The sequence below is a fragment of the Entelurus aequoreus genome, linkage group LG10, assembly GCF_033978785.1.
Source record: "Entelurus aequoreus isolate RoL-2023_Sb linkage group LG10, RoL_Eaeq_v1.1, whole genome shotgun sequence".
In the NCBI taxonomy this organism is placed as follows: Eukaryota; Metazoa; Chordata; class Actinopteri; order Syngnathiformes; family Syngnathidae; genus Entelurus; species Entelurus aequoreus.
This window is the reverse complement of record NC_084740.1, coordinates 78963531-78991212: the sequence shown is the minus strand read 5'-3', so window position 1 is coordinate 78991212 and position 27682 is coordinate 78963531. Positions and strand designations below refer to the sequence as shown.

Genomic DNA, 27682 nt, shown 5'->3' with positions numbered 1-27682 from the left:
GAGATAAAAACTGTTAAAAAAAAAAAGAATTGGAATGAAACATTCAAACGGGAATATTACAAATCAATTTCCAAAAAAATAGAATAAAAAATGTTAACTACAAATAAATAATATAATATATATTAAACAAGAATAAGATAATAACAACTTGATACAATAATAACAATAGAATGAACCATGTGGCCCTAATTTGGATCATTAATACCAACTTTTTGCATACGTCTGAAATTGAGACATTATTAAATGACAAACTAATAAAGATCCCTAAAAAGCAACACCTCTACAAACTTACACTAAAATGGCTTCTTTTTGACCGATGCGCTAAACTCTATTATTTTTCATTAACACCTCGGAAGTCATTTTTGCATAATCCTGCTAACAATCTAACAAAAGTCCAAAAATAACCGCCTTTTACGTTGCCTTCCTAATGGCATGGAGATTAAACCTTTTAATATAACCTTTTGCCTTCCTTTTTAATCCATTTTCACATTAATTTCCCCACCTTTCATTTTCCTCCCAAAAGGTCACGTTACGGGTCAATTTGACCAAACTTTTTGACCTCTTCCGATCCAGCAATTAGCCTGAAGCGCTACCTTTGTAAGTGCTGGACAGTGAGAACATAATAATCCCCTCCAAAAAAAAAAAAAGAGGATCCATTTTGCCTTTACACATAGCTGAAGTTATCTTGGCTAAAAATATTTGTGTAATTATTTTTTTTACGAACAAGTGTATTGCACACACAGCGACAACAGAACCATTGTTGTCATAGCGATATGGAGCAAACTGCTCAGTCAGCAATAATAGAAACAAGTGTAACATGCATGATTGTCACACAGACATCGGAGTAGCAACATTTAAAGTGCATGCCGAGGTAGACAAATAAATGCAGCTAAAAAAAAATAATAATCAAGAGGTTGCCTACAGCCACAGCTGCGACTGCCAATGTTTTTCACCTGGCATGCATTAGATTCATTTTGCAGTTGAATAAAGATTTATCCAATTCAACATCCTTGATCATTAATTATTTTGTTTTACTATATTATTATTTATATTATTATATGAAATATTATTGCATAAAGTAAAATGACATAAGAATTTTTATTTATTTTTAATTAATAATAAATATATTATAAATGTATATAAATAATATATTATATTATTATAATTATACATACATATTTTTATACTGTATTGGAGCATTTATGGCAGGGGTGTCAAACTCATTTTGCTGCCTGTAGGAGCAAAAGTCACCGCCGCTGTCCATGGATACTGAGGACGAGCACCAGCGGGGCTGACGTGCTGACGGCGAGACACAGCTGGCAGGTGATTCGATTTCACGGGTGGTACGTGTTAATCTAAATCATCTGTTGTCTTTAACAGTAAGCGGCCGGGGAGAGGATTGGGAGTGACGGCAACGTCGCGACATGCCGAAAAACATTTGGAAAAATCTTGCTTAAAAACTAGGGATGTCCGATAATGGCTTTTTGCCGATATCCGATATTCCGATATTGTCCAACTCTTTAATTACCGATACCGATATCAACCGATACCGATATCAACCGATATATGCAGTCGTGGAATTAACACATTATTATGCCTAATTTGAAGATAAGGTACTTTTTTAAAAAATTAGTAAAATAAGATAAATAAATTAAAAAAAATTTCTTGAATAAAAAAGAAAGTACAACAATATAAAAACAGTTACGTAGAAACTAGTAATGAATGAAAATTTGTCAAATTAACTGTTAAAGGTTAATAATAATAATAATAATAATGAATTGCATTTGTTACGCACTTTACATTTGTTAAAATCTCAAAGTGCTACAAAGTATTAAAAATAAAAATAGAAAGTAAGAATATATTATAAAAAATTAAAATAGAAATGAATCATGACACACACTAGATAAAACAGAAACATAGATAAAGTAGAAATAAGAGCCTGAAAGCACTGGATAAAAAAAACAGATAAGCAAGCAGTGCATTTAAAAACAAGAAGGCAGAGAAATGAGATAAAAGCTGTGCTAAAAAGGTGGCTTTTTAGTCCCTTCTTAAAAAGGTTAGTATTATTAGTGGAGCAGCAGCACGCACAATCATGTGTGCTTACGGACTGTATCCCTTGCAGACTGTATTGATATATATTGATATATAATGTAGGAAGCAGAATATTGATAACAGAAAGAAACAACCCTTTTGTGTGAATGAGTGTGAATGGGGGAGGGAGGTTTTTTGGCTTGGTGCACTAATTGTAAGTGTATCTTGTGTTTTTTATGTTGATTTAATTTAAAAAAAAAAAAAAAAAAAAAAAAAAAAACGATACCGAAAATAAAAAAACCGATACCGATAATTTCCGATATTACATTTTAACGCATATATCGGCCAATAATATCGGCAGGCCGATATTATCGGACATCTCTATTAAAAACATTAATAAAACTTTGTTAAACCTACACGCTTGGCTCTTAACTTCAAATTAAAGACAACTTTAGATTGTTTTCTTTGTTTAAAAATAGAACAAGCACATTCTGGAAGTGTACAAATCATAATGTTGTTGTTTTTTTTACACTTACATGTTGCGTCGTTATTTATATTTTCTGACTAAATGACGTGATAAAGTTCATCAGTCAACTCATTGGTGTTCATTTTAAATTGATCAAGATAAAAAAATGATATCAAAATCAAATGACAGGATGTTATTTATGTAGTTTGATTATTTTCCTCGACCGGTGTACTAACATCATGTGCTTTATTTTGTACATATGTAGCATCATCTACAAACAATTGCTATTGCGACATCTAGTGGACACATTTAGAACAGCAGTTTATTCCGTTCGAAAATTTCAGGTTCATTTTTATACTTTGCAAACTCATCCCGCTACTTTGACACCCCTGATTTATGGCAAATATGAAGGAAAGATGGATGTCTTTGAAAGTTTTACAACATAACTCAAACTGACCTTTTTCAGCGTGCATCCTTTTCAGCTCGTGGCTCATGTCGTGCGCCAAGTCTCCCTCCTTAGGCCCGGGCGGCATGTTGGGGGACAAGCCCAGCAGGACCTGGTTCATGGACAGGCCGTTGTGGTGTGGCGCTGAGGACGACAACAACCATGCGGGACGGACAGGGTCATTTTTTTTTTTTTTATAAGAAATGACATCAAAATGGCTAAAGTGGTGAAGTCGACGTACGTATTCTGTCCGAGGAGCTTTCTGTGTGGGCCGGCGAGCTGGACACGCTGCTGCTGCGGTGGGACGACGGGTGGCTGCCGGGCCTCCTGTGGTCCTCCAAGGACGGGGCGGGGGAGGGACTGTCCGGGATCCGCTCCTGCATACCCTGCAGCCACAACACCAACACACCATCCAAAATATAAACATCCAGTTTAGGCTCATATTTGCGACAGTATTTTTGAAGTCCACAATCAGGCATTAATTAAGGAGTCTCCACCCAGCATGCTACTTTTTCACCTTAGTTCACTAGCAGGATTTGTTTTCACACTTTGAGAGGCAATTGAGGTTGTTGTTTTTTAGCAATTGAACCACGAAGGTCGGACAAAACCTCGCCAATCAAAGCGTTTTTTAAACATGTAGTGTGACCAAACATTAGCAATTACAGCAACATTGAAAATTGACATCACATTATGCTGTTTTTTTGCAACATGTTAAGTTAAAGTACCAATGATTGTCAATGTATCATGACAATGTAAGGAAATTACTCCGGAAATTACGCTAAGTCAGCACTTTGAAAGCAAGAAAATCGCCGACACGCACCTACCATCAAAGTTAAGCAAGCTTGTTTTTACATTTTAACGTATTTTTATTACAAGTAAAAATAGTATAAGAGTTAAAAAAATTCAAAAAATACAAATAAAAAAAACGCACCAACTAATCAAAGTTAAGCTAGCTTGTTACTACATTTTTACTTGGTTTTTTTTAACACAACTAAAAATCGTATAAGAATAAAAAACAAAACAAAAAAAAACGCACCAACTAATCAAAGTTAAGCTAGCTTGTTACTACATTTTTACTTATTTTTTTTACCACAACTAAAAATCGTATAAGAATAAAAAAATAAATACAAATAAAAAACACGCACCTACCATCAAAGTTAAGCTAGCTTGTAACTACATTTTTACTTATTTTTTTTACCACAACTAAAAATAGTATAAGAGTTTAAAAAAATTCAAAAAATAAAAATAAAAAAAACGCACCAACTAATCAAAGTTAAGCTAGCTTGTTACTACATTTTTACTTGTTTTTTTTTAACACAACTAAAAATCGTATAAGAATAAAAAACAAAACAAAAAAAAACGCACCAACTAATCAAAGTTAAGCTAGCTTGTTACTACATTTTTACTTGTTTTTTTTACCACAACTAAAAATCGTATAAGAATAAAAAAAACAAAAAATAAAAATAAAAAAAACACGCACCTACCATCAAAGTTAAGCTAGCTTGTTTTTACATTTTAACATATTTTTATTACAACTAAAAAAAGTATAAGAGTTAAAAAAATTCAAAAAATAAAAATAAAAAACACGCACCTACCATTAAAGTTAAGCTAGCTTGTTACTACATTTTAATTTTTTTTTACCACAACTAAAAATCGTATAAGAATAATAAACAAAACAAAAAAAAACGCACCAACTAATCAAATTTTAGCTAGCTTGTTACTACATTTTTACTTATTTTTTTTTACCACAACTAAAAATCGTAGAAGAATTAAAAAAACGAAAAATAAAAATAAAAAAAACACGCACCTACCATCAAATTTAAGCTAGCTTGTTTTTATATTTTAACGTATTTTTATTACAACTAAAAATAGTATTAGAGTTAAAAAAATAAAAATAAAAAACACGCACCTGCCATCAATGTTAAGTTAGCTTGTTTCTACATTTTTACTTGTTTTTTTTTACCACAACTAAAAATCGTATAGAATAAAAAAAAAACAAAAAAAAACGCACCAACTAATCAAAGTTAAGCTAGCTTGTTAGTACATTTTTACTTATTTTTTTTACCACAACTAAAAATTGTAGAAGAATAAAAAAAAATAAAAATAAAAATAAAAAAAACACGCACCTACCATCAAAGTTAAGCTAGCTTGTTTTTACATTTTAACATATTTTTATTACAACTAAAAAAAGTATAAGAGTTAAAAAAATTCAAAAAATAAAAATAAAAAACACGCACCTGCCATCAAAGTTAAGCTAGCTTGTTACTACATTTTAATTTTTTTTTACCACAACTAAAAATCGTATAAGAATAAAAAACAAAACAAAAAAAACGCACCAACTAATCAAAGTTAAGCTAGCTTGTTACTACATTTTTACTTATTTTTTTTACCACAACTAAAAATCGTAGAAGAATTAAAAAAACAAAAAATAAAAATAAAAAAAACACGCACCTACCATCAAAGTTAAGCTAGCTTGTTTTTACATTTTAACGTATTTTTATTACAACTAAAAATAGTATAAGAGTTAAAAAAATAAAAATAAAAATAAAAAACACGCACCTGCCATCAATGTTAAGTTAGCTTGTTACTACATTTTTACTTGTTTTTTTTTACCACAACTAAAAATCGTATAAGAATAAAAAACAAAACAAAAAAAAACGCACCAACTAATCAAAGTTAAGCTAGCTTGTTACTACATTTTTACTTGTTTTTTTTACCACAACTAAAAATCGTATAAGAATTAAAAAATAAAAAACACGCACCTACAATCAAAGTTAAGCTAGCTTGTCATTACATTTTAAGGTATTTTTATCACAACTAAAAATCGTACAAGAATTTAAAAAAAAAAACTAAAAAAAACCACGCACCTACCATCAAAGTTAAACTAGCTTTTAACTACATTTTTACTTCTACTAAAAATCGTATAAGAATAAAAAAAACAAAAACAAAAAAAAACGCACCTACTATCAACGTTTACTTATTTTTTTACCACAACTAAAAATCGAATAAGAGTAAAACATTTTTTTAAATTAAAATAAAAAACATGCACCTACCATCAAAGTTTAGATAGTTTGTAACTACATTTTTACTTATTTTTTACAACAACTAAAAATCGTATAAGAGTTAAAAAATTAAAAAAAATTAAAATAAATAAAACATGCACCTCCCATCAAAGTTAAGCTAGCTTGTAACAACATTTTTACTTATTTTTTTTTACCACAACTAAAAATCGTACAAGAGTTAAAAAATACAATTAAAAAATTAAAAACATGCACCTACCTTCAAAGTTAAGCTAGCTTGTGACTACATTTTTACTTATTTTTTACCACAACTAAAAATCGTATATAAGAGATAAAAAAAAACAACCAAAAAAACCACGCACCTACCATCAAATTAAGTTAGCTTTTTACTAAATTTTTACATATTGTTTTACCACAACTATAAATCGTACAAGAATTAAATTTTTTTTAAAAAAACAACGCACCTACTATCAAAGTTAAGCTAGCTTGTTACTACTTATTGTTTTACCACAACTAAAAATCGTATAAGAGTAAAAAAATAAAAATAAATAAAAAACACGCACCTACCATCAAAGTTAAGATGGCTTGTAACTACATTTTTACTTATTTTTTACCACAACTAAAAATAGTATAAGAGTTTAAAAATAAATAAATAATAAAAACACGCACCTACCATAAAATTAAGCTAGCTTTTTACTAAATTTTTACTTATTTTTTTACCACAACTAAAAATCGAATAAGAGTAAAAAAAATAAAAATTAAAAAAATTAAAAACATGCACCTACCATCCAAGTTAAGATAGTTTGTTACTATATTTTTACTTATTTTTTTACCACAACTAAAAATCGTATAAGAGTAAAAAAAAAACCAAAAAAACAAACAAACACGCACCTACCATCAAAGTTAAGCTAGCTTGTTACTACATTTTATTTATTTTTTTACCACAACTAAATATCGTATAAGAGTTAAAAAAAAATAAAAAAATAAAAACGCACCTAACATCAAAGTTAAGATGGCTTGTAACTACATTTTTACTTTTTTTTTTATTTTTTACCACAACTAAAAATTGTATAAGAATAAAAAACAAACAAAAAAAACAACACACCTACCATCAAAGTTAAGATAGCTTGTTTCTACTTATTTTTTTACCACAACTAAAAATCTTGTAAGAGTAAAAAATAAAAATAAAAATAAAAAACACGCACCTACCATCAAAGTTAAGCTAGCTTGTAACTACATTTTTACTATTTTTTTTTACCACAAATAAAAATCGTATAAGAGTTAAAAAATAAATAAATAAATAAAACACGCACCTACCATCAAAGTTAAGATAGCTTGTTACTAAATTTTTACTTTTACAACTAAATATCATATAAGAGTAAAAAATAAATTAAAAAAAAATCCAGCTCACAGTTTCTGTATTTTGTCTGCTTGTTTTTGTCAAGCTGCTGCACTGAACCGCTCGCGTTAGCGATGCAACTATAACCTTGGCGGAGGTGCGTTCTGCATCGGAAGATACCTTGATGACAGAGGTGACCATCCTCGAGGGCAGGCTCTGGCTGTGGGCGGCGGCGGCCATGTTGGCGATGGTGCTGAGGTGGTTCATCTGGCTCATCGCCATGGTGACGGAGGCCGGCGGCAGGCTGACGGGGATCAGGGGGTGGGGCATCATCATGAAGGGGAGCTCCAGGCCTGCGCAAAAGAAGGAGCGAGAGGTCGTTGGTTAGTCAACGACGCGTATGACGGCCGAGAGGGGACAAACTTCGGGAACTCGGCGAAGAGACGCCGTTAATTCGCCGATTTAGCGGCTCCCACCCTTGAGATATCCCCCTTAAAAAGTCCAATAACAGTAAAGCTTTACATCTACTGGAGGGGAATCATTCTCCATGTTAACATAACACGCATAAATGTTTTACGGCGGCACGTTAATAATAGAACGCAATAATAATAAAGAAAGGGGGGATTAAAAACTATACACACAATGGTTCACAGAGCAAAGTTTACTCAGCAATAAAAAGGAATCAATTACGCTGTGATATTATGGAAATGGTCTCAATATTTAAATATGAAAAAACCTTGAAAGCCGCCAATGACTCGTTAAAGCGCCACAAACACGGCTAATTATATCAGCCGAAAGAGAGCCAGAAATGGACTTTCAGTCGGCATAATAAAAAGCCTTTTCTGCCCCTTTCATGCATTAACACACATTATTCCATCAGACGCTATCAAATCTTTTAAATAATTCAATTGCAGTCTGCCGACGGACGCCTAATTGGGGGGAATTGAAGACGTTTAAACGGCAAAGAGAGCCTAATAAAGACACAGCTGAGGAGGGGAAGCATGAGGGTGCGGGGGGGCTTTGACTAAACATATTACATTTTCATGGATTTTTATCACAACTACAAATTGTATAAGAGTTAAAAAAAACACGCACCTACCATCAAAGTTAAGCTAGCTTGTTATTACATTTTAACATATTTTTATCACAACTAAAAATCGTATAAGAGTTAAAAAAATTTATAAAAATAAAATAAACACGCACCTACCATCAAAGTTAAGCTAGCTTGTTATTACATTTTAACGTATTTTTATTACAACAAAAAATCGTATAAAAGTTTAAAAAAAACACACAAAAAGAACAAGCACCTACCATCAAAGTTAAGCTAGCTTGATATTACATTTTAACATATTTTTATCGCAACTAAAAATCGTATAAGAGTTAAAAAAATAAAATTAAAAACATGCACCTACCATCAGAGTTAAGCTAGCTTGTAACTATATTTTTACCTATTTTTTTTTTTTACCACAAATAAAAATCGTATAAGAGTAAAAAAAAACAAAAAAAACACGCACCTACCTTCAAAGTTAAGCTAGCTTTTTACTACATTTTTACTTTTTTTTTCCACAACTAAAAATCGTATATAAGAGTTAAAAAAAAAAAAAAATTTTTTTTAAACCCTACCATCAAAGTTAAGCTTGCTTGTTACTACATTTTTACCTTATTTTTTTACCCCACCTAAAAATCGTATAAGAGTTAAAAAAATAAAATTAAAAAATTAAAAACATGCACCTACCATCAAAGTTAAGCTAGCTTGTAACTATATTTTTACTTGTTTTTTTTTTACCACAAATAAAAATCATATAAGAGTTTAAAAAAACAAAACAAAACAAAAACACGCACCTACCATCAAAGTTAAGCTAGCGTGTTACTATATTTTTAGTTATTTATTTACCACAACTAAAAATCGTATAAGAGTTTAAATTTTTTTTTTTTAAATAAATGAAAAACGCACTACCATCAAAGTTAAGATAGCTTGTATCTACATTTTTACTTATTTTTTTTTTAACCACAAATAAAAATCGTACAAGAGTTTAAAAACAAAAAAAAAACAAAAAACACGCACCTACCATCAAAGTTAAGCTAGCTTGTTATTAAATTTTAACATATTTTTATTACAACAAAAAATCGTATAAGAGTTAAAAAAAACAAAAAACAAACAAAAAAAAAACACGCACCTACCTTTAAAGTTAAGCTAGCTTGTTACTACATTTTTACCTTATTTTTTACCACAACTAAAAATCGTATAAGAGTTTAAAAAAAAACAACAAAAAAACACGCACCTACCATCAAAGTTAAGCTAGCTTTTTATTAAATTTTTACTTATACGATTTTTAGTTGTGGTAAAAAAAAATAAGAGTTAAAAAAAAGTAATTAAAAAAAAAAAACAAACCCTACCATCAAAGTTAAGCTAGCTTGTTACTACATTTTTACCTTATTTTTTTTACCACAACTAAATATCGTATAAGAGTTAAAAAACAAACAAAATAAAAACAAAACATGCACCTACCATCAAAGTTAAGCTAGCTTGTTATTAAATTTTTACTTATACGATTTTTAGCTGTGGTAAAAAAAAATAAGAGTTAAAAAAAACAAATAAAAAAAATGAATTTTTAGTTGTGGTATAAAAAAAAAAAAAGAGTTAAAAAAAACAAATAAAAAAAAAACTAAAGTTGTGGTAAAAAAATAAGGTAAAAATTTAGTAACAAGCTAGCTTAACTTTGATGGTAGGTGCGTGTTTTTTTATTTTTAATTTTTTAAACTCTTATACGATTTTTAGTTGTGGTAAAAAATAAGGTAAACATTTAGTAACAAGCTAGCTTAACTTTGATGGTTGATCAAAGTTAAGCTAGCTTGTTACTAAATTTTTACCTTATTTTTTACCACAACTAAAAATCGTATAAGAGTAAAGAAAGAATAAAATAAAAATAAAAAACACGCACCTACCATCAAAGTTAAGCTAGCTTGTAACTACATTTTTACTTATTTTTTTACCACAACTAAAAACGTAGTTTCAAAGTGCAGACGGAAAGTCAAAGTTAGGCGCGGGCGTCGTCCGTGCCGCCATGTGGGACTTTGAGCGGCGGGGATCAAAACGCGCTAGTCCTGCGCCCGCTTTCAAGAAAACCTCATCGGATCTGATTGAGATTTTTTTTCCTTCTTCTCCCTCTCACTTGGCGGACGTGTTCAAAGTAATAAAAAACAAACAACAGCAGCAACCCTTCGGGTTTTTTTTTTTCCTTCCCCTGACTGAACATCAGTGGGCCAAACGGGTGCGAGGAAACCCGCATGGAGACGCCTCGAAAGGGAAGGACACGGCTTGGAAGTGAAAGAACTCCTCTCTCCATTTCCATAAGAAAGAAGGCGGCGCGCCCTCGGAAGTCGAGTATTATCGCACAATTTCAAGCAGCACCTTGTATATCAATTACCACTTATTTTTAGTACAATGAGGGGGTCTAGACTTACTACAGTATGGCCTCATTCGTCACGGTTTACCTGACACATGTGACGTGACCAATTGCCGCCAACATGTGTTTTGTGGCAATTCCGACTTTGACCACAGCGTCAGTCGTAGGTAGAGTGGCGCTTTCCATCATTTTCCGCAGACTGCGTTGCAAAATGATTGACATTATTTGATAAGTGTTAATATTTTTGGGCCCCATTGACATTCCACACACTTTGAACAGTAACGCTGTGTTTGAATATTTAATTAAGCGACTCTTTGGCGTACAACAGTTTGAGATTCACTGCCTGAAGCGTTGAGATGTCCCACTAAATAAAAAATTATATATTTTTTAATAATTTCTCTTGCGCACGAGATACATGTCTAAAAAAATAAAAAGTAAAAAAATTCAAATTTAAAACATTTTTTTTTATAACTTTATAAAAAGTTTCTCGTGCGCACGAGATACATGTCTAAAAAAAAGAAAACATTCAAATTTTATTTTTATTATAACTTTATAAAAAGTTTCTCGTGCGCACGAGATACATGTCTAAAAAAAAATTAAAACATTCAAATTTTATTTTTATTTTTTTTATAACTTCATAAAAAGTTTCTCGTGCGCACGAGATACATGTCTAAAAAAAAATAAAAATAAAATACAAATGATAAAAAATAACAATTCCCCCATGTCCCTTTAGGGGCTGTGTAGATATTTGATTTAGTATTGATTTAGTATTAAAACTGGCCCGCAGGCCACAGCCGCCTGCTGCTGTTTTTGCACGCACCAATACTCCATCAGTGTTGGCGCTAGGAATTTTCAAAATGGGGTCCCAGGGACCCCATCAAGTCATAAAAATGGGGCCCCATGGTAAACATTTGGGGTTCCACTTTTTTGTAACCTTTTTGAAAACAAATGATGAATATCCTGTTATATCTCACATTCTATATTGTCTTTTGGAAAAAGGTTGTCATAAACGTTACTTAATTCATTAAAAAAATAAATTAAAAGTAAACAAATTGTTATGCATATGTAAATCTATTCAGTTATAAACATTCATTCACTTTCTTCTTTCCTTCATGGATCTAAACTTTACCGCTTTTTTTCTGTAATTTTATTGTAATATTTTCAGAATGTGTTTGTTCTATTTTTGGCCAAAATAAGACAAAGAAAACAATCTGAAGTTGTCTTTATTTTTTTAGTTTTAATGCCATGGTTTTAATAGTCCTCCATGTGAGCTAAAATGAGTTTGACACCTTTATAAAAACACGCGTACAACTCTCAGAAATGTCGCTATTTTGATAGTAAAATACAGGACTGTCGGAATAGGGACGCAGAACTTCACTTCCCCCCACAAATTCCTGAAGATTTCCTTTAGACTGGAACAAAACTGCTGGCGTATCTCGGATGCAGACGTTTAAGAGGCGAATTCCCACCAGCCCCCTTCCTGCTCCTCCCGGCCGCCTCCACAAGGGCGTAAACAGAACGCTCGGAGTAATTTACCCGAAGTAAGCCTGAGGGAGCCCGCAAAGGTGCGCTCCTATTTGCCGACATTAAAACTACAAATCACTTAATACCGACATAAACAGCTCAGCCATTATGCTGTTGCGCCATGTCACGGCTGGCTAAGCAAAGATGAGAATGGGCGAGGACGAAGGGAGTGAATTCAAACGGCCCTCGGTAACAGCGTGGTTACAAAAGGCGGCTACGTCAGGAGTGGCTGACGTAAAAAAAAAACCCCAATCAGATTGAATGTTTTTCAACGATTCCTGACACGAATGGTAATAATACTTATAATTATAATAATTAAAGCTGCAAGCAGCGATGGACGGGACCGGTAGGAGACCACGAGGAAGACCCAGGACACGCTGAAGAGACTATGTCTCTTCAGCAGGCCTGGGAGCGCCTCGGGATCCCCCGGGAAGAGCTGGTGGAAGTGGCTGAGGAGAGGGAAGTTTTTTTTAGCCATCTTTTGTATTGAAGGGGGAATTGCAAACTTCCTGTTGATTTTAGCTAGGGGTTGTCAGTGTTTGAAATATAGGTCTAAGTGAGACCTACATAGAGGTTTTTGTTTCATGTGTCTTTGACATTCCTACTGGGAGTTAGAGGCAGTTTTGTCTGAGCAGGGTGGCGCCATCTTGAGACTCTGATGTATTGCGAATGGAGAGAAGCTTTTGTATTGAATGGGGAATGGCAAACGTCCTGTTGATTTTAGCTGGGGGTTGTCAGTGTATGAAATATAGGTCTAAGTGAGACCTACATTGAGGTTTTTGTTTCATGTGTCTCTGACATTCCTACTGGGAGTTAGAGGCAGTTTTGTCCGAGCAGGGTGCGGCCATCTTGAGACGGCAGCAGCGCAGCAGCGGTTCTTTGAGGGCTCATAAAATCCAAACCGGAGCAGTAATTAAAACTCTTTCATCAACTTTTAATCAGAATGGTTCAATCTCTATTCTGTGCTAGTTTGAAGCCGACACGACAAACGCGCTCAGAGGAGATAATGTTTGAAAAAAGGTGACTGTTTTTACACAACTTTTATTTTGAAGGGGGAATTGCAAACTTCCTGTTGATTTTAGCTGGAGGTTGTCAGTGTATGAAATATAGGTCTAAGTGAGACCTACATAGGGGTTTTTGTTTCATGTGTCTTTGACATTCCTACTGGGAGTTAGAGGCAGTTTTGTCTGAGCAGAGTGCGGCCATCTTGAGACTCTAATGTATTGCGAATGGAGAGAAGCTTTTGTATTGAATGGGGAATGGCAAACTTCCTGTTGATTTTAGCTGGGGGTTGTCAGTGTATGAAATCTAGGTCTAAGTGAGACCTACATTGAGGTTTTCGTTTCATGTGTCTCTGACATTCCTACTGGGAGTTAGAGGCAGTTTTGTCCGAGCAGGGTGCGGCCATCTTGAGACGGCAGCAGCGCAGCAGCGGTTCTTTGAGGGCTCATAAAATCCAAAACGGAGCAGTAATTAAAACTCTTTCATCAACTTTTAATCAGAAGGGTTCAATCTCTCTCCTGTGCTAGTTTGAAGCCGACACGACAAACGCGCTCAGAGGAGATAATGTTTGAAAAAAGGTGACTGTTTTTACACAACTTTTGTTTTGAAGGGGGAATTGCAAACTTCCTGTTGATTTCAGCTGGGGGTTGTCAGTGTATGAAATCTAGGTCTAAGTGAGACCTACATTGAGGTTTTCGTTTCATGTGTCTCTGACATTCCTACTGGGAGTTAGAGGCAGTTTTGTCCGAGCAGGGTGCGGCCATCTTGAGACGGCAGCAGCGCAGCAGCGGTTCTTTGAGGGCTCATAAAATCCAAAACGGAGCAGTAATTAAAACTCTTTCATCAACTTTTAATCAGAAGGGTTCAATCTCTCTCCTGTGCTAGTTTGAAGCCGACACGACAAACGCGCTCAGAGGAGATAATGTTTGAAAAAAGGTGACTGTTTTTACACAACTTTTGTTTTGAAGGGGGAATTGCAAACTTCCTGTTGATTTCAGCTGGGGGTTGTCAGTGTATGAAATCTAGGTCTAAGTGAGACCTACATAGAGGTTTTTGTTTCATGTGTCTCTGACATTCCTACTGGGAGTTAGAGGCAGTTTTGTCCGAGCAGGGTGCGGCCATCTTGAGACGGCAGCAGCGCAGCAGCGGTTCTTTGAGGGCTCATAAAATCCAAAACGGAGCAGTAATTAAAACTCTTTCATCAACTTTTAATCAGAATGGTTCAATCTCTGTTCTGTGCTAGTTTGAAGCCGACACGACAAACACGCTCAGAGGAGATAATGTTTGAAAAAAGGTGACTGTTTTTACACAACTTTTATTTTGAAGGGGGAATTGCAAACTTCCTGTTGATTTTAGCTGGGGGTTGTCAGTGTATGAAATATAGGTCTAAGTGAGACCTACATTGAGGTTTTTGTTTCATGTGTCTACGACAATCCTACTGGGAGTTAGAGGCAGTTTTGTCTGTGTTTTCTTCCTAGAGGGCGCTAGAGCGCAAATTTTGAGTTTTGGGGTTTGGTTTTTTGATTAGATCGCAATTTTCGCCAGTCCTGATGTGTCAGTCCAATTTGGTGAGTTTTGAAGCATGTTATGAATTACAGCTCAAAGAGGCGGCGGTATAATAATAATAAAACGCTACAAAGGGACATCGGTCCCTAATAAAAGTGGCGACTTGTCCAGGGTGTACACCGCCTTCCGCCCAAATGCAGCTGAGATAGGCTGAGATAGGCTCCGCGACCCCAAAAGGGACAAGCGGTAGAAAATGGATGGATGGAATAAAAATAATATTTTTTTCCAAGATGGCGCCGCTGTAGTGACTGCAGGAGCTCTGTGCTTTTGTGTCATTGTGGGGAGGCGTGGCCGGCAGACCTACAGCGAGGCGGGGCACGCCGGGGCCGACCCAAAGATGGCGGCGAGGAGGCGTGGCCGGTGGGCCAGCGGCGAGGCGGGGCGCGCCGGGATGGACGCCGTAACAGATATCAGGTGCATGGATCGCCCACCTGGGCACAATTGGGTAATCTCCTCCAAGTGTGTAAAAGGGCGGCAGCCAAGAACGAGGGGGGAGAAGAAGGAGTTGGAGAGCCAGAAGCAGAGGCAGAAGCGCAAGAGGAAGAGAACCAACAGGGGATCTTCCTCCCCCGCCTCCGGTGGTCCATCCACGTTGGGCGCCAAATTGTGGAGGTCTTGCTCCTCCGGGTTCTCTGGACCACCAATGACGGACATGACAGCCGTGTTCACCTTTGTGAACAATGATTTATTTTTCAATAAGTTGTCCTTCTTGTGCTTTTCAGCCATGTTACAATCTCTCTCGCTCTCGCTCTCCACCATCAACCACCTCCTCTCCTTCCCCACTGCTGCCTTTAACAGAGCGACAGCTGATCAGACAAACACTCACAGCTGTGTCATCTACGCACCTGTCGCTAATCTCGAAGCCGATCCTGAGACACCCCGCTTCGCTGCAGGTCCGCAGGCCACGCCCCCCCACAGTCATCCTTTTGTGTTCCTGATGTTTCCCTCTGTTCTTTATGTGGTTTTATTCTTTTTGCCATTTGGTTCGGGACCCTTCGGGTCTGTGTGACACTTTCCTGACTTCTGCGGTGCTTCTTTGAGGCTTCTGCCTCCCGGGAGCCTTTTGGCCATGGAGACCAGCTGCTGGGTCTCTGCCACACCAGAGTCCGTTTGGAGAGACTGGAGGAGATGTGGATGAAGAGACAGGGCTGCAGAGCTGGCACTGAGCACCGGGACGGACTGGCTTCACGGTGTCTTGGCTGAATGAGCAGGTATCGGACACCTCGGTCTCATCCATGCGGACTGGACACTGGCCGAGAGTTAGTGGGCGGCCGAGGGTGGAGTCGGCTCTCTTGGTTGCTTTGTTGGGTCTGCTCCTCTATCTGGCCATGCTACCCCCACCCCAGCAGACGATGGCATGGAACACCACAGCTTTTCTCTTTTAATGTCCTTTGATGTTTCCCTCTTACACACATGCTTATGTGTGCTATGGCTATGAGCTTTTTTTCCCCTTGGCCTCAGTCTGGACCCCCTCCCCAGATGGATGGAGAAAGAAGCTGAGCAAGCAAAGAAGAAAGTTGTCGGCGCGAAGCGGAGTATTTTGCGAGGGAAGTCAGCAACACAACACAGCCGGTGTTTTAAGGCTGAAACGACGCGTCGACGTAGTCGACGTCATCGGTTATGTAAATACGTCGACGCCGTTTTTGTGCGTCGACGCGTCGCATAATTACGTCACACTACCGTCATGGCGGAGCGCAAAGCAGACTGTGCGAGCGAGGGGAAAAACGCACGCCAAAAGTCGTCAAAAGTGTGGGAGTATTTCAATACACAGCCTAATAATGTTGTTGTATGCACAGTGTCGAGCGGAAATGGCCTATCATAGCAGCACAACGGCTATGAACGAACATTTGAAAAGAAAACCATCAACCATCAACTAGTCAATCGTCCGCGTTAGCATACGTTGTCATCATTACACAAAAACATGAATGTTTCATTTGTATCTGCTAGGGGTGTAACGTTATGTGTTTTGTATTGAACCGTTTCGGTACGGGGCTTTCGGTTCGGTACGGGGGTGTACCGAACGAGTTTCTAAGCTAAAGCTAACTTTAGCTGCAAAGGCTTAACAAGTTGCTTTGCTCCTTCTGCGGCTGCCTCTGTCTCAGCACGCAGCATTGTCCCACCTATACAACCATCTGATTGGTACACACGCAGCATTGTCCCACCCATACAACCATCTGATTGGTACACACGCAGCATTGTCCCACCCACACAACCATCTGATTGGTACACACGAAGCATTATCAGCCAATCAGCAGTGCGTATTCAGAGCGCATGTAGTCAGCGCTTCAGCGTGGAGCAGATAGGTGTTTAGCAGGTGAGCATCAGGCAGCGGACTCTCCCCAAATGATAATAAACACCTCCCAGTCAACTACTAGTAACATCACTATGAGCCCGTTGACCTACTAGAAACTTAAAACTGCAGCTCAGCTCACTCGCAGTCCTGGCTTGAGGTGAAGGCTAATTACCTCTCAGTTCCAGCCACATCGACCCCTTCTGAGCGCCTATTTTCAGCTGCTGGGAATATTGTAAACAAGAAAAGAAGCAAAGCAAGTAGACATGCTAACATTTCTTCATTACAACTGTTAGTCACTCACTGGAATGAGTAGAATTGGTTATTGTGTACTGTGTTGGACTGGATGTTTATTTTGCACATTTTAAAAGCAATACTTAATGTTTACAGTGCTCCAGAATATTTAGATTGGCACTTTTTTGTATTGATGTTTATCTTTATTTTTGCACATTTTAGCAAATAAGCAATACTTTCACTTTTGTTGAAATGTTTACACTTTTGTTACAGAACATTTAGTTTTGCACTTTTTTGTATTGGATGTTTATCTTTATTTTTGCACATTTTAAAGCAAAATAAGCAATACTTTTACTTTTGAAATGCTTATACTATTGCAGAATATTAAGATTTGCACTGGATGTTTACTTTTATATTTGCACATTAAAAAGCAAATAAGCTACTTTTAATTTTGTTAAATGTTAAAAGTTTTAAATGTTTACATTGTTACAGAATATTTTGTCATGTTGTTGTCAATGTTGACTGAGTGGCCATACTTTTTTTTTTTGTAAATAAAAGCCATGCCTTTTGAAAAAACTGGCCTACTTTTATTTTTTCATCTTCATTTTAAATAAAATAAAATAAAAAATAATCGGTAAAAGGAAAAATAATCTATAGATGAATCGAAAAAATAATCTATAGATTAACCGATTAATCGAAAAAATAATCTATAGATTAATCGATAGAAAAATAATCGTTAGCTGCAGCCTTACGGTGTTTCATTGTTTACATTCCCGAAAGATGCAGTCAAGATGGAAGAACTCGGACAACAGAGACTCTAACCAGGAGGACTTTGACTTCGATACACAGACGCCTGTAGAGAACTGGGACAACGCAGACTCTTACCAGGATTACTTTGATTTGGATACACAGATGCAGACGTGGTACCGTGAGTACGCAGCTGCGCTTCCAAACATTTGATCGCTTGCCAGTACGTGCGTGTCACGTACGTAACTTTGGTTAAATATATAAGCTTTATGAACCTTGGGTTAGGTGAACGGTCCTTTGGGCTGAGTGATTGTGTGTGTTGTGCAGGTGTTTGAATTGTATTGGCGGGTTATATGGACGGGAGCTAGGAGCTAGGAGCTAGCATAACAAGCACCTAGGTGTTTTTATGCGGGATTAATTTGTGGCATATTAAATATAAGCCTGGTTGTGTTGTGGCTAATAGAGTATATATATGTCTTGTGTTTATTTACTGTTGTAGTCATTCCCAGCTGAATATCAGGTCACCCCCGCCTCTCACAGCATCTTCCCTATCTGAATCGCTTCCACTCCCCACTAGTCCTTCACTTGCACTTTCCTCATCCACAAATCTTTCATCCTCGCTCAAATTAATGGGAAAATCGTCGCTTTCTCGGTCCGAATCGCTCTCGCTTCTGGTCGCCATCATTGTAAACAATAGGGAACTTTGCGTATATGTTCACCTGACTACGTCACGCTACTTCCGGTAGGGGCAAGGCTTTTTTTTTTGTCAGATACCAAAAGTTGCAATCTTTATCGTCGTTGTTCTCTACTAAATCCTTTCAGCAAAAATATGGCAATATCGCGAAATGATCAAGTATGACACATAGAATAGATCTGCTATCCCCGTTTAAATAAGAACAATTCATTTCAGTAGGCCTTTAAACGACCGTTGTGTGTGTGTGGACAAGGATAAGGTTAGGTGAGATTTACCCTGGATAACCTTAGCCAGCTTAGTGTAGAAGGGGCCTTAGACTCTCACATTTTTTGTAAGGGGCGCCGGAAGTTGGCAGAGCCGTCAGCGATCCTGTTCTGTCTCCCTGTAATGTTTGTCTGCTCTTGAATGAGATTGTGCTGAAAATCTTAATTAATAAAGTATTTCTGATTCTGATTCCGATAATAATCTTCACCATGAACAGGACGTCAGCCTTTTTCCGAGCAAAGATCGGACACAAGCGTAGTCTTTTATATCCCCTCCGTGTTTATTGTGTGTGCAGGAGGCAAGATTACATTGCAAAGAAAAGAAAGATCCAGACAAACAATAATGTCAGCTGTAATTGATCGGAGGTCGGCGACTGGTAAAGCGACCGTCTGCCCCGCCGCTTCTCAGACGCTGGCTAATGAAGCTGTCTGTCAGGGCTATTTACCTGCTCTTAAATGGACGGCAGGTGATGTACTGTAAGAGACAAGGGCGGGAAACAGGAGCCGCAGGAATGTCTAATTGGTCGGCACGGGGCGAGCGTGGGATTCCGCCGCTAATTAAACGCCTTCTTGAAAGTCTTTCTGTCTTTGTTTGCCGGGCTGCCGGAGCAATGCGGCGCAGACGTGGTCAAACTAACACTTCCCGGTTATCCTTTCAGTCGGATTTCAATTGAACCGGACCAAAAAAAAGGGCCGACGTGTTCGCCGTTAAGCCTTCTCGTCTTCCTCTCTGATCCCGTCAAACCGAACAGGACCGTTCTACCGCGGGACGGAAAAAAACAATCTCATGCCCGTCCTTCTTTAATTGAGCTTCGGAAAAACGCCTCCATGCCGTATTCCTGCAGCAGAGGTGAAAGAAACCACAAACCTCTTCTTTTCCCCTCCTTCATTGCCGTAACAAGAATTTGAGGCAAAATGTGAGGGAATTGAAGACTCACTTTTCTATTTAAAGGCCTACTGAAAGCCACTACTAGCGACCACGCAGTCTGATAGTTTATATATCAATGATGAAATCTTAACATTGCAACACATGCCAATACGGCCGGGTTAACTTAAAAAGTGACATTTTAAACTTCCCAGGAAACTTCCGCTTGAAAACGTCGCGGTATGATGACGTATGCGCGTGACGTCACGAGGGCAAGGGAAGTGTTTGGACCCAATTCAAATACCTCTGTTTTCTTCGACAAAATTCCACAGTATTCTGGACATCTGTGTTGGTGAATCTTTTGCAATTTGTTTAATGGACAATGGAGGCTGCAAATAAGAAAGTTGTAGGTGCGATCGGTGGAGCGGCGGACTACAGCAACACCAACACCAGGAGGTTGTGTTGTGTTTTGAGCAGGATAGCAGATGCACTACAGTCAGTAAGCCCGCCGCCGCAGCTAAGTTAGCTTCTGTTTTTTTAGCTTCGCCAATCTGAATATTATTAATCGTGTATTTACATGTTCATGGTTTTATAGTATTTTTGATCTTCTGTCTATCCATCCAGTCAGGTTTTTTTTAAATTTAGTTTCTATCTGCATATGAGACTGCTATGCTATCACGTTGGCTACGTAGCTAGGTTAGCTTCTATTTTTTTAGCTTCGAAAAGCTGAATATTATTAATCGTGTATTTACATGTTCATGGTTTAATAGTATTTTTGATCTTCTGTCTATCCATCCAGTCAGGGTTTTTTTTTAATTTAGTTTCTATCTGCATTTGAGACTGATGCTATCACGTTGGCTACGTTGCTAGGTTAGCTTCTATTTTTTTTAGCTTCGCAAAGCTGAATATTATTAATCGTGTATTTACATGTTCATGGTTTAATAGTATTTTTGATCTTCTGTCTATCCATCCAGTCAGGGTTTTTTTAAATTTAGTTTCTATCTGCATTTGAGACTGCTATGCTATCACGTTGGTTACATAGCTAGGTTAGCTTCTATTTTTTTTAGCTTCGAAAAGCTGAATATTATTAATCGTGTATTTACATGTTCATGGTTTAATAGTATTTTTGATCTTCTGTCTATCCATCCAGTCAGGGTTTTTTTTAAATTTAGTTTCTATCTGCATTTGAGACTGATGCTATCACGTTGGCTACGTTGCTAGGTTAGCTTCTATTTTTTTTTAGCTTCGCAAAGCTGAATATTATTAATCATGTATTTACATGTTCATGGTTTAATAGTATTTTTGATCTTCTGTCTATCCATCCAGTCAGGGTTTTTTTTAAATTTAGTTTCTATCTGCATTTGAGACTGATGCTATCACGTTGGCTACGTTGCTAGGTAGCTTCTATTTTTTTTTAGCTTCGCAAAGCTGAATATTATTAATCGTGTATTTACATGTTCAATCACTGTGAATGTCCATTTCGCGTTCTCGACTCTCATTTTCAAGAGGATATAGTATCCCAGGTGGTTTGAAATACAAATCCGTGATCTACAATAGAAAAAGGAGAGAGTGTGGAATCCAATGAGCCAGCTTGTACCTAAGTTACGGTCAGAGCGAAAAAAGATACGTCCTGCACTGCACTCTAGTCCTTCACTGTAACGTTCCTCATCTACGAATCTTTCATCCTCGCTCAAATTAATGGGGTAATCGTCACTTTCTCGGTCCGAATCTCTCTCGCTCCATTGTAAACAACGGGGAATTGTGAGGAATACTAGCTCCTGTGACGTCACGCTACTTCCGCTACAGGCAAGGCTTTTTTTAATCAGCGAGCAAAAGTTGCGAACTTTATCTTCGATGTTCTCTACTAAATCCTTTCAGCAAAAATATGGCAATATCGCGAAATGATCAAGTATGACACATAGAATGGATCTGCTATTCCCGTTTAAATAAATAAAAAATTCATTTCAGTAGGCCTTTAATATTTATAAATGAAGATTCCTAATAAATGACACTAGAATAAGCACACATTTGATTGGTAAATCATAGTGTAACAACCTGGAATGACACTTTATGTGTGGTGTTGGAGTTGTCTGACTTTTTGTGTGGCTGTAAACGCATCACTGGTTAAGTGCCATATGTGCATGTGTTGGCGCAAGTGAGAAAGAGCGAGCGGATGCTGTTGATATAACAAAGTTGCTTTTGGTCTGGTTTGTACTGCAGAAAATGACCACTTTTGCTAGATATCATTTTTTTTTACTAATGTTTTGGTGATGTGTTTATGGCCGACAATAAAGACTTTTGCTCAGTAAAGTGATGGATGGAATTCATGTCCTCAAAGCGTCTTGACAGACTTTACAATATTTGAACACGTTTTCTCTGTCGTGTCCGTGTGTCGGAAATTGTTATGCGCTTCTTTTTTTATTTGATTTTGTGCGTGGCATACAGGGGCGGATTAAGAAATTTTGGCCCCCTGGGCCTGACATGGTCTTGGCCCCTCAACCCCCCGCGCGTGTGGGCGCACACACACGCACGCACTATGCAAGAAATACTGTATACTGTGAACAGACATGCACACTGTACTGTACAGAAGAGTGCACATACTGCACACACACTATTAGGTATACCACACAGACACTGACAAGCACAGGTTTCACACAGACACAGGGGGAGGGGATAAATGGCCTAAAAATAAACATTTTTGAAAATGATTACGCCCACTTCAGTGATGGTGCATTGGGTCATTTGAGAGATATTATGTATTGGAAGTTGGTAGCTATCATGAAATAAACCCCCCAACCCACCCAAAAAACTAAATCGGACATGATTTTTGCCCCCTTTTCCTCCCTTCTATCATTAAAAATAAAATAATATCTTAGGAAAACACATTGGCATAACGGCAGCTGTGCAGCAAATTGAGGCTCAAAGTCTGTATCTATTTGTGGTTAAGCTTGAGGAGAAGGAGAAAGGTAAAATGATAACATGCATCGGAGAGCACCACAAAGAAAGGTGTAGGCCAGTTCATGGTACAAGGGCTGCATGCAGGTCAAGATAGCCCATTTCCAAGAATGCTATAGTGGCTGGACAGGCACTGGACATGTCCTGAACTCAGTGTCAGACGTGGCTGCCGAATACTTGGATGAAGTGAAGCAGCTGACAGATCTCATGCTGCCCCATCTGAAGACTGTCCTGGCCAGGCAGAGGATGGATGAGGAGACCTTCCCAATGGACCCTGTCAGTGAACAGGCTAGTAACATTGATGGCACCCCTGTGCACAACATTGGGATGGAGAGACAATGTGGCAAGGTGGACTACAAACTGAAGAAGTTGGGCACACTGAACGCAGTCAATAGGTCAATAATTTTACAGAAGAGCCAGGAGCTTCAGAGGTTTCAAGGCAGCAGCACAAGCAAAAAGGGAGGTTGAACTCAACTGGAGTAAATTCATGAAGGCAAAATTCGAGAGTAGGGCAGATGAGAAACAAGAGATGGCTCAAAGAAAGGAGAGTAAGAGACTAGACATGCTGGACACACTGAAATCTTTTGATGGCCCCTTCACGATAGTGGGGAAGTTGAAAAGTTCCTTGTGGATGAAAGTCTGCACAAGAATGCAAAGCTGCAGAGAATGAAGCTTGAGGTTCAGTTTGCCAGAGAAAGCACCAAGCTTCTGCCTAAAGTCAATCCTATCTTCACAATCCAGGTGACACTTCCCAGAAATGGCAAAAGTGCAATTCTCCAAGTCATAATGGATACTTAGAATTTTATGGTGGTGGTAAGTATTCATGAAAACAGGTAGCCTAACATTAGTGAATGGGTGAATTCTGGAAATAACCTAAAAATCTTACACAGTGCACCTTTAAGCAAGGGGTTTCTTTCGTGCTTTCAATTTTGCAAAATCATCCACCACATCATTGAAGTCCAACTCTCTTGTCAGCTCACTCTCAATTGCCATTAGAGATAACGCATTTAATCTTTTCTGAGTCATTCTTGTGCGCAGCTCATTTTTTACTCTTGACAAAAGAGAGAATGAGCGTTCTCCCTCACAGTTACTGACCGGTAGAGTGAGAAAAATCTGTAGCGCAATGTATGTATTAGGAAACGTAGGCTGTAGTCCAAAATGTATTATTGTTTTGAGCAGTCCTGAAGGGGTCCTCTCCTCATCAGTGTTGTTGAGCTGTATAAAAGATTTGAACTGTATAAGCTCCTGTCCAAGACTTTCATTGAGGTCAGATGGGTATGATTCAGTGAGAATCTTGGCCTTGTGAAGGACTGAAGCATTGGACTCTGTATCCAAAGAGAAAAGGACACTGAACAAATTGTTCAGATGTTTGTAGGCCTCCAGACGGTGATTAAGGCTTGAACTCAGTTGATCAATAGAGGCAATAAATGTCTCTATTTGAAACAGTTGCCTTCCCTCAAGCACAACATCTGGGGATGCTGATTCATCAGCAAACTTTTTACGTTTCCTCGTCCGTTCAGCCCTGTAAGATGGGGTGCCACCCAACATGTTTAAGGCTTTCTGCTCAAAATGATCAAATAGATCTCTTTGGGAGAGAACAAAGGTGCGCAGAGATTCCAGCAATCTAACTGCTGTACCAAGGTCCATGTCTGCTTTTTGAAGTTGCAGACTTGTGGCCTGAAATCTGGACAGAACAGTGTCCCAAAAGCCTGCCATGAAGGCCATCTCAAGTGAATCCAGCTTCCGCACTAGACTGTCAGCTTCAGTTCGTGTGTCTCGTTTCTCTGTGTCATCAGTGGAAATAACCTGTAGTGCTGCTTTTATTTTACTGTAGTTCTGCCACAGTGCTTTGGTAGATTCTGCACGGCAACTCCAACGCGTGTTGGATAAAGCTTTAAGTGTGAGATCTATGTTGGAATTGCCAAATACCCTGTCCCATCGGTGTGTGGATGCAGTTGTGAAGTTGTAAATAGACTGAATCAAGTCAAAATACTTAGAGACTTCATTTCCACATCTGTCAATGCTGTTGACTCCCACCAAATTCAAAGAGTGAGCTGCACATGGAATATAGTGTATTAATGGGTTGCTTTTCTTTAAGTGAGCCTGCAACCCATTATACCTCCCTGACATGTTGCTGGCATTATCATAAGCCTGCCCCCTGCAATTTGACAGCTCTAACCCTAGATTTTCCAACACAGACATGACACAGTTAGCCAAACTTTCACCTGTATGGCTAGTAATGGGCTCAAAACCCACAAAGCGTTCAACAACACTGCCCTCTTTGCTAACAAAACGGAATATGAATGTCAATTGGTCCACATGAGATAAATCTGGGGTTGAATCCACAATGATAGAGTAGTATTTGCTTGCTTGCAGTTCATCTGCTATAGCCTGTTTGGTTTTTGCACCCATCAATTCAATGAATTCCTCACAAATGGTGGAGGACAGATATGAGGTATTACCTCGACCCATCTGCCCAAACTTTCTGATGTGATCCTTTAGAAAGGGATCAAATTCAGCCAGGACCTCCAGAATACCAAGGTAGTTCCCATTGAGAGGAGACCCTAACGATTCATTTTTACCCCTAAATGCAAGGCCCCTTTCTGCAAGGAATTTAATGACTGCAACAACTCTTTGTAACACCTGCCTCCAATAGCTGCTCTCTGCCTGAAACTGTTTGAACAGGTCTGCATCAACTGTGGCACCTTTGGCGCGGTTCAAGACTGCTTGCATGCAGGTTATGTGCTCAGCACTTCGCTCATGTTCACCAAATCTTTCTGAGTGTTTCCAATCACAATAGCCTGTCACAAAAGAATGCGTTTTTGGGGAAAACAGTTTGCATGCAAAGCAGTAAACATTACCAGTAGAGGGAGAGTACATCAGCCACTCTCTTTGTACTCGTTGTCCATTGGGCAAGTGTGAAGTAAAATGTTCATTGTTTAGGCATCGGGTTTTGCCTCCTAGCCCACTGTTCCTCACAGAAGCTGGATAATGGCTGTGACGGTTGTGAAATGATTTTGCACCTCTTTGAATAAGAACTTCCTTCATTGACTCAGTGAGGGTCTCAGCCCATTTAGCGGGATCACTAGGTAGAGTTGTCACTGTAGATGGTGTTGAAGAAAGATTCAGCTCATTTTCTATGCTGTCCAGAGGTGCAGTGACCTCACATTCATCCGAGCAACTGGCTACTGCTGAATTGGTTGAATCATAAGCATCAGAAGCATTTGGTTCAGTGTCTACACTTGTAGTGGTCTCAGGATCTTGGGAGCTACATGCTAGCTCAGGTGCATTGCTAACCTTAGCTGAATTTGCAGTAGCATTTATAGAATTGCTTTCAGCAGATGTCTTTGTACTGAAGAAGCTGGAGATATTTGGAACACTCTCAAGTAAAACGGATTCCTTTTTTTTCTTTTCTTGCTGAATTTTTTTTCTAGCTCCTCCACTTAAACGTTTATGATCCATATTTCCCTTCTTTCTTTGCACATTGGCTCTTTGCCTATCACAACAGATAAACCAACTATGTGTGTGTGTGTGTGTGTGTGTGTGTGTGTGTGTGTGTGTGTGTGTGTGTGTGTGTGTGTGTGTGAGTTTGTTTGTGTGTTTATGATCGGTGCTGCTTCCTTCAAGTGTGTGAGGTGATTTAGAAAACTAGCAACCCAGCATCAACACTCCAAAGCAGAGAATAACAGCTTACTAGCATAGACAATTGAGAGCAGAGAATCAACTGATTCGTCTGATAGACAGCAGGAGAGCAGAGTGGTCAGTGATGATCGAATCAAGAAAATGTCTAAATGGCAAGGGAACAGACTGATTTGTACTGAGGAGAAAGAGAGAGAGAGCCAATTACAGTGAAATATATTCCAAAAGAGCCAAGTGACTAGCTGAAGGCAGGGACAAATGCCTTGGAGTGACCAACAAGAGTGCAAAGTACCAAATGGCAAAATGTGGAAAGACCAACAGGCAGATCTGCTTTTACCTCTTATCTTCACAACCAAAAAGTTGCTAAATGATGTTTTCAGTCGCTAGCCAGGTATGGCCAAAAGACGCGAAATCTAGCGGCAAAGTCGGTCAATCACACTGACAGTGAAACAAATATTTTGAAAAGATAATAATTGTACACCTTTGTGCACTTTAGTCTTCTATCTAAATATTTTCACAAAGGACACCAAGGCAGCTTGCTAGCTATGATGGGAGCAACAATGTCTGATAGACAGCAGGAGAGCAGAGTGGTCAGTGATGATCCAATCAAGAAAATGTCTAAATGGCAAGGGAACAGACTGATTTGTACTGAGGAGAAAGAGAGAGCCAAGTACAGTTAAATATATTCCAGAGCCAAGTGACTAACTGAAGGCAAAGACAACAGCCAGATACCTTAGCAGAGACCAACAAGAATTCAAAGTACCTAATAGCAAGATGGCGAGACCAACACAATAAATTGTATTAGGATTTAATTTATTAACGTTAATCTTAACAGCCAAAAAGTTGCTGAATAATGTTTGTAGTCGCTAGCCAGGTATGCCCAAAACAAGAGTCGCTAAACCTAGCAGCAAAGTTGCTTAATTGCAACACACTCTAGGATTCAGGGGAATTAAGGATAATAAAGATATTAATTGTACAACTTTTTGTACTTTTTTTCTAGTTTTTTGAGTCGCCAGCCATGTATGGCCAAAAGTCGCTAATTGAATGCCAACGTTGCTTAATCGCCAACACACTGGGACTCACTGAAGGACTGACTGAATAAAAAAGATAATTAAGATAATTGTGTACTTTTCTCTTCTGATATTTTCTCTAAGGACCCCAAGCTATCTGCAAGCAGCAATAATGTCTGACAGAC

General features: G+C 38.0%; 1 protein-coding gene across 1 annotated transcript in view; it reads right to left on the bottom strand.

Annotated features, from left to right (window-relative positions):
• The window catches only part of LOC133659242 (dachshund homolog 1-like), a 254149-nt gene that overhangs the window by 85673 nt on the left and 140794 nt on the right, over positions 1-27682 (bottom strand). Inside the window, exons 5-7 of the mRNA XM_062061975.1 lie at positions 7482-7654; positions 3184-3328; positions 2955-3086 (exon numbers count right to left, since the gene is read on the bottom strand). Of these exons, the coding sequence (XP_061917959.1) occupies positions 2955-3086; positions 3184-3328; positions 7482-7654 (450 nt within the window). The remainder of the gene's footprint in view (positions 1-2954; positions 3087-3183; positions 3329-7481; positions 7655-27682) is intronic.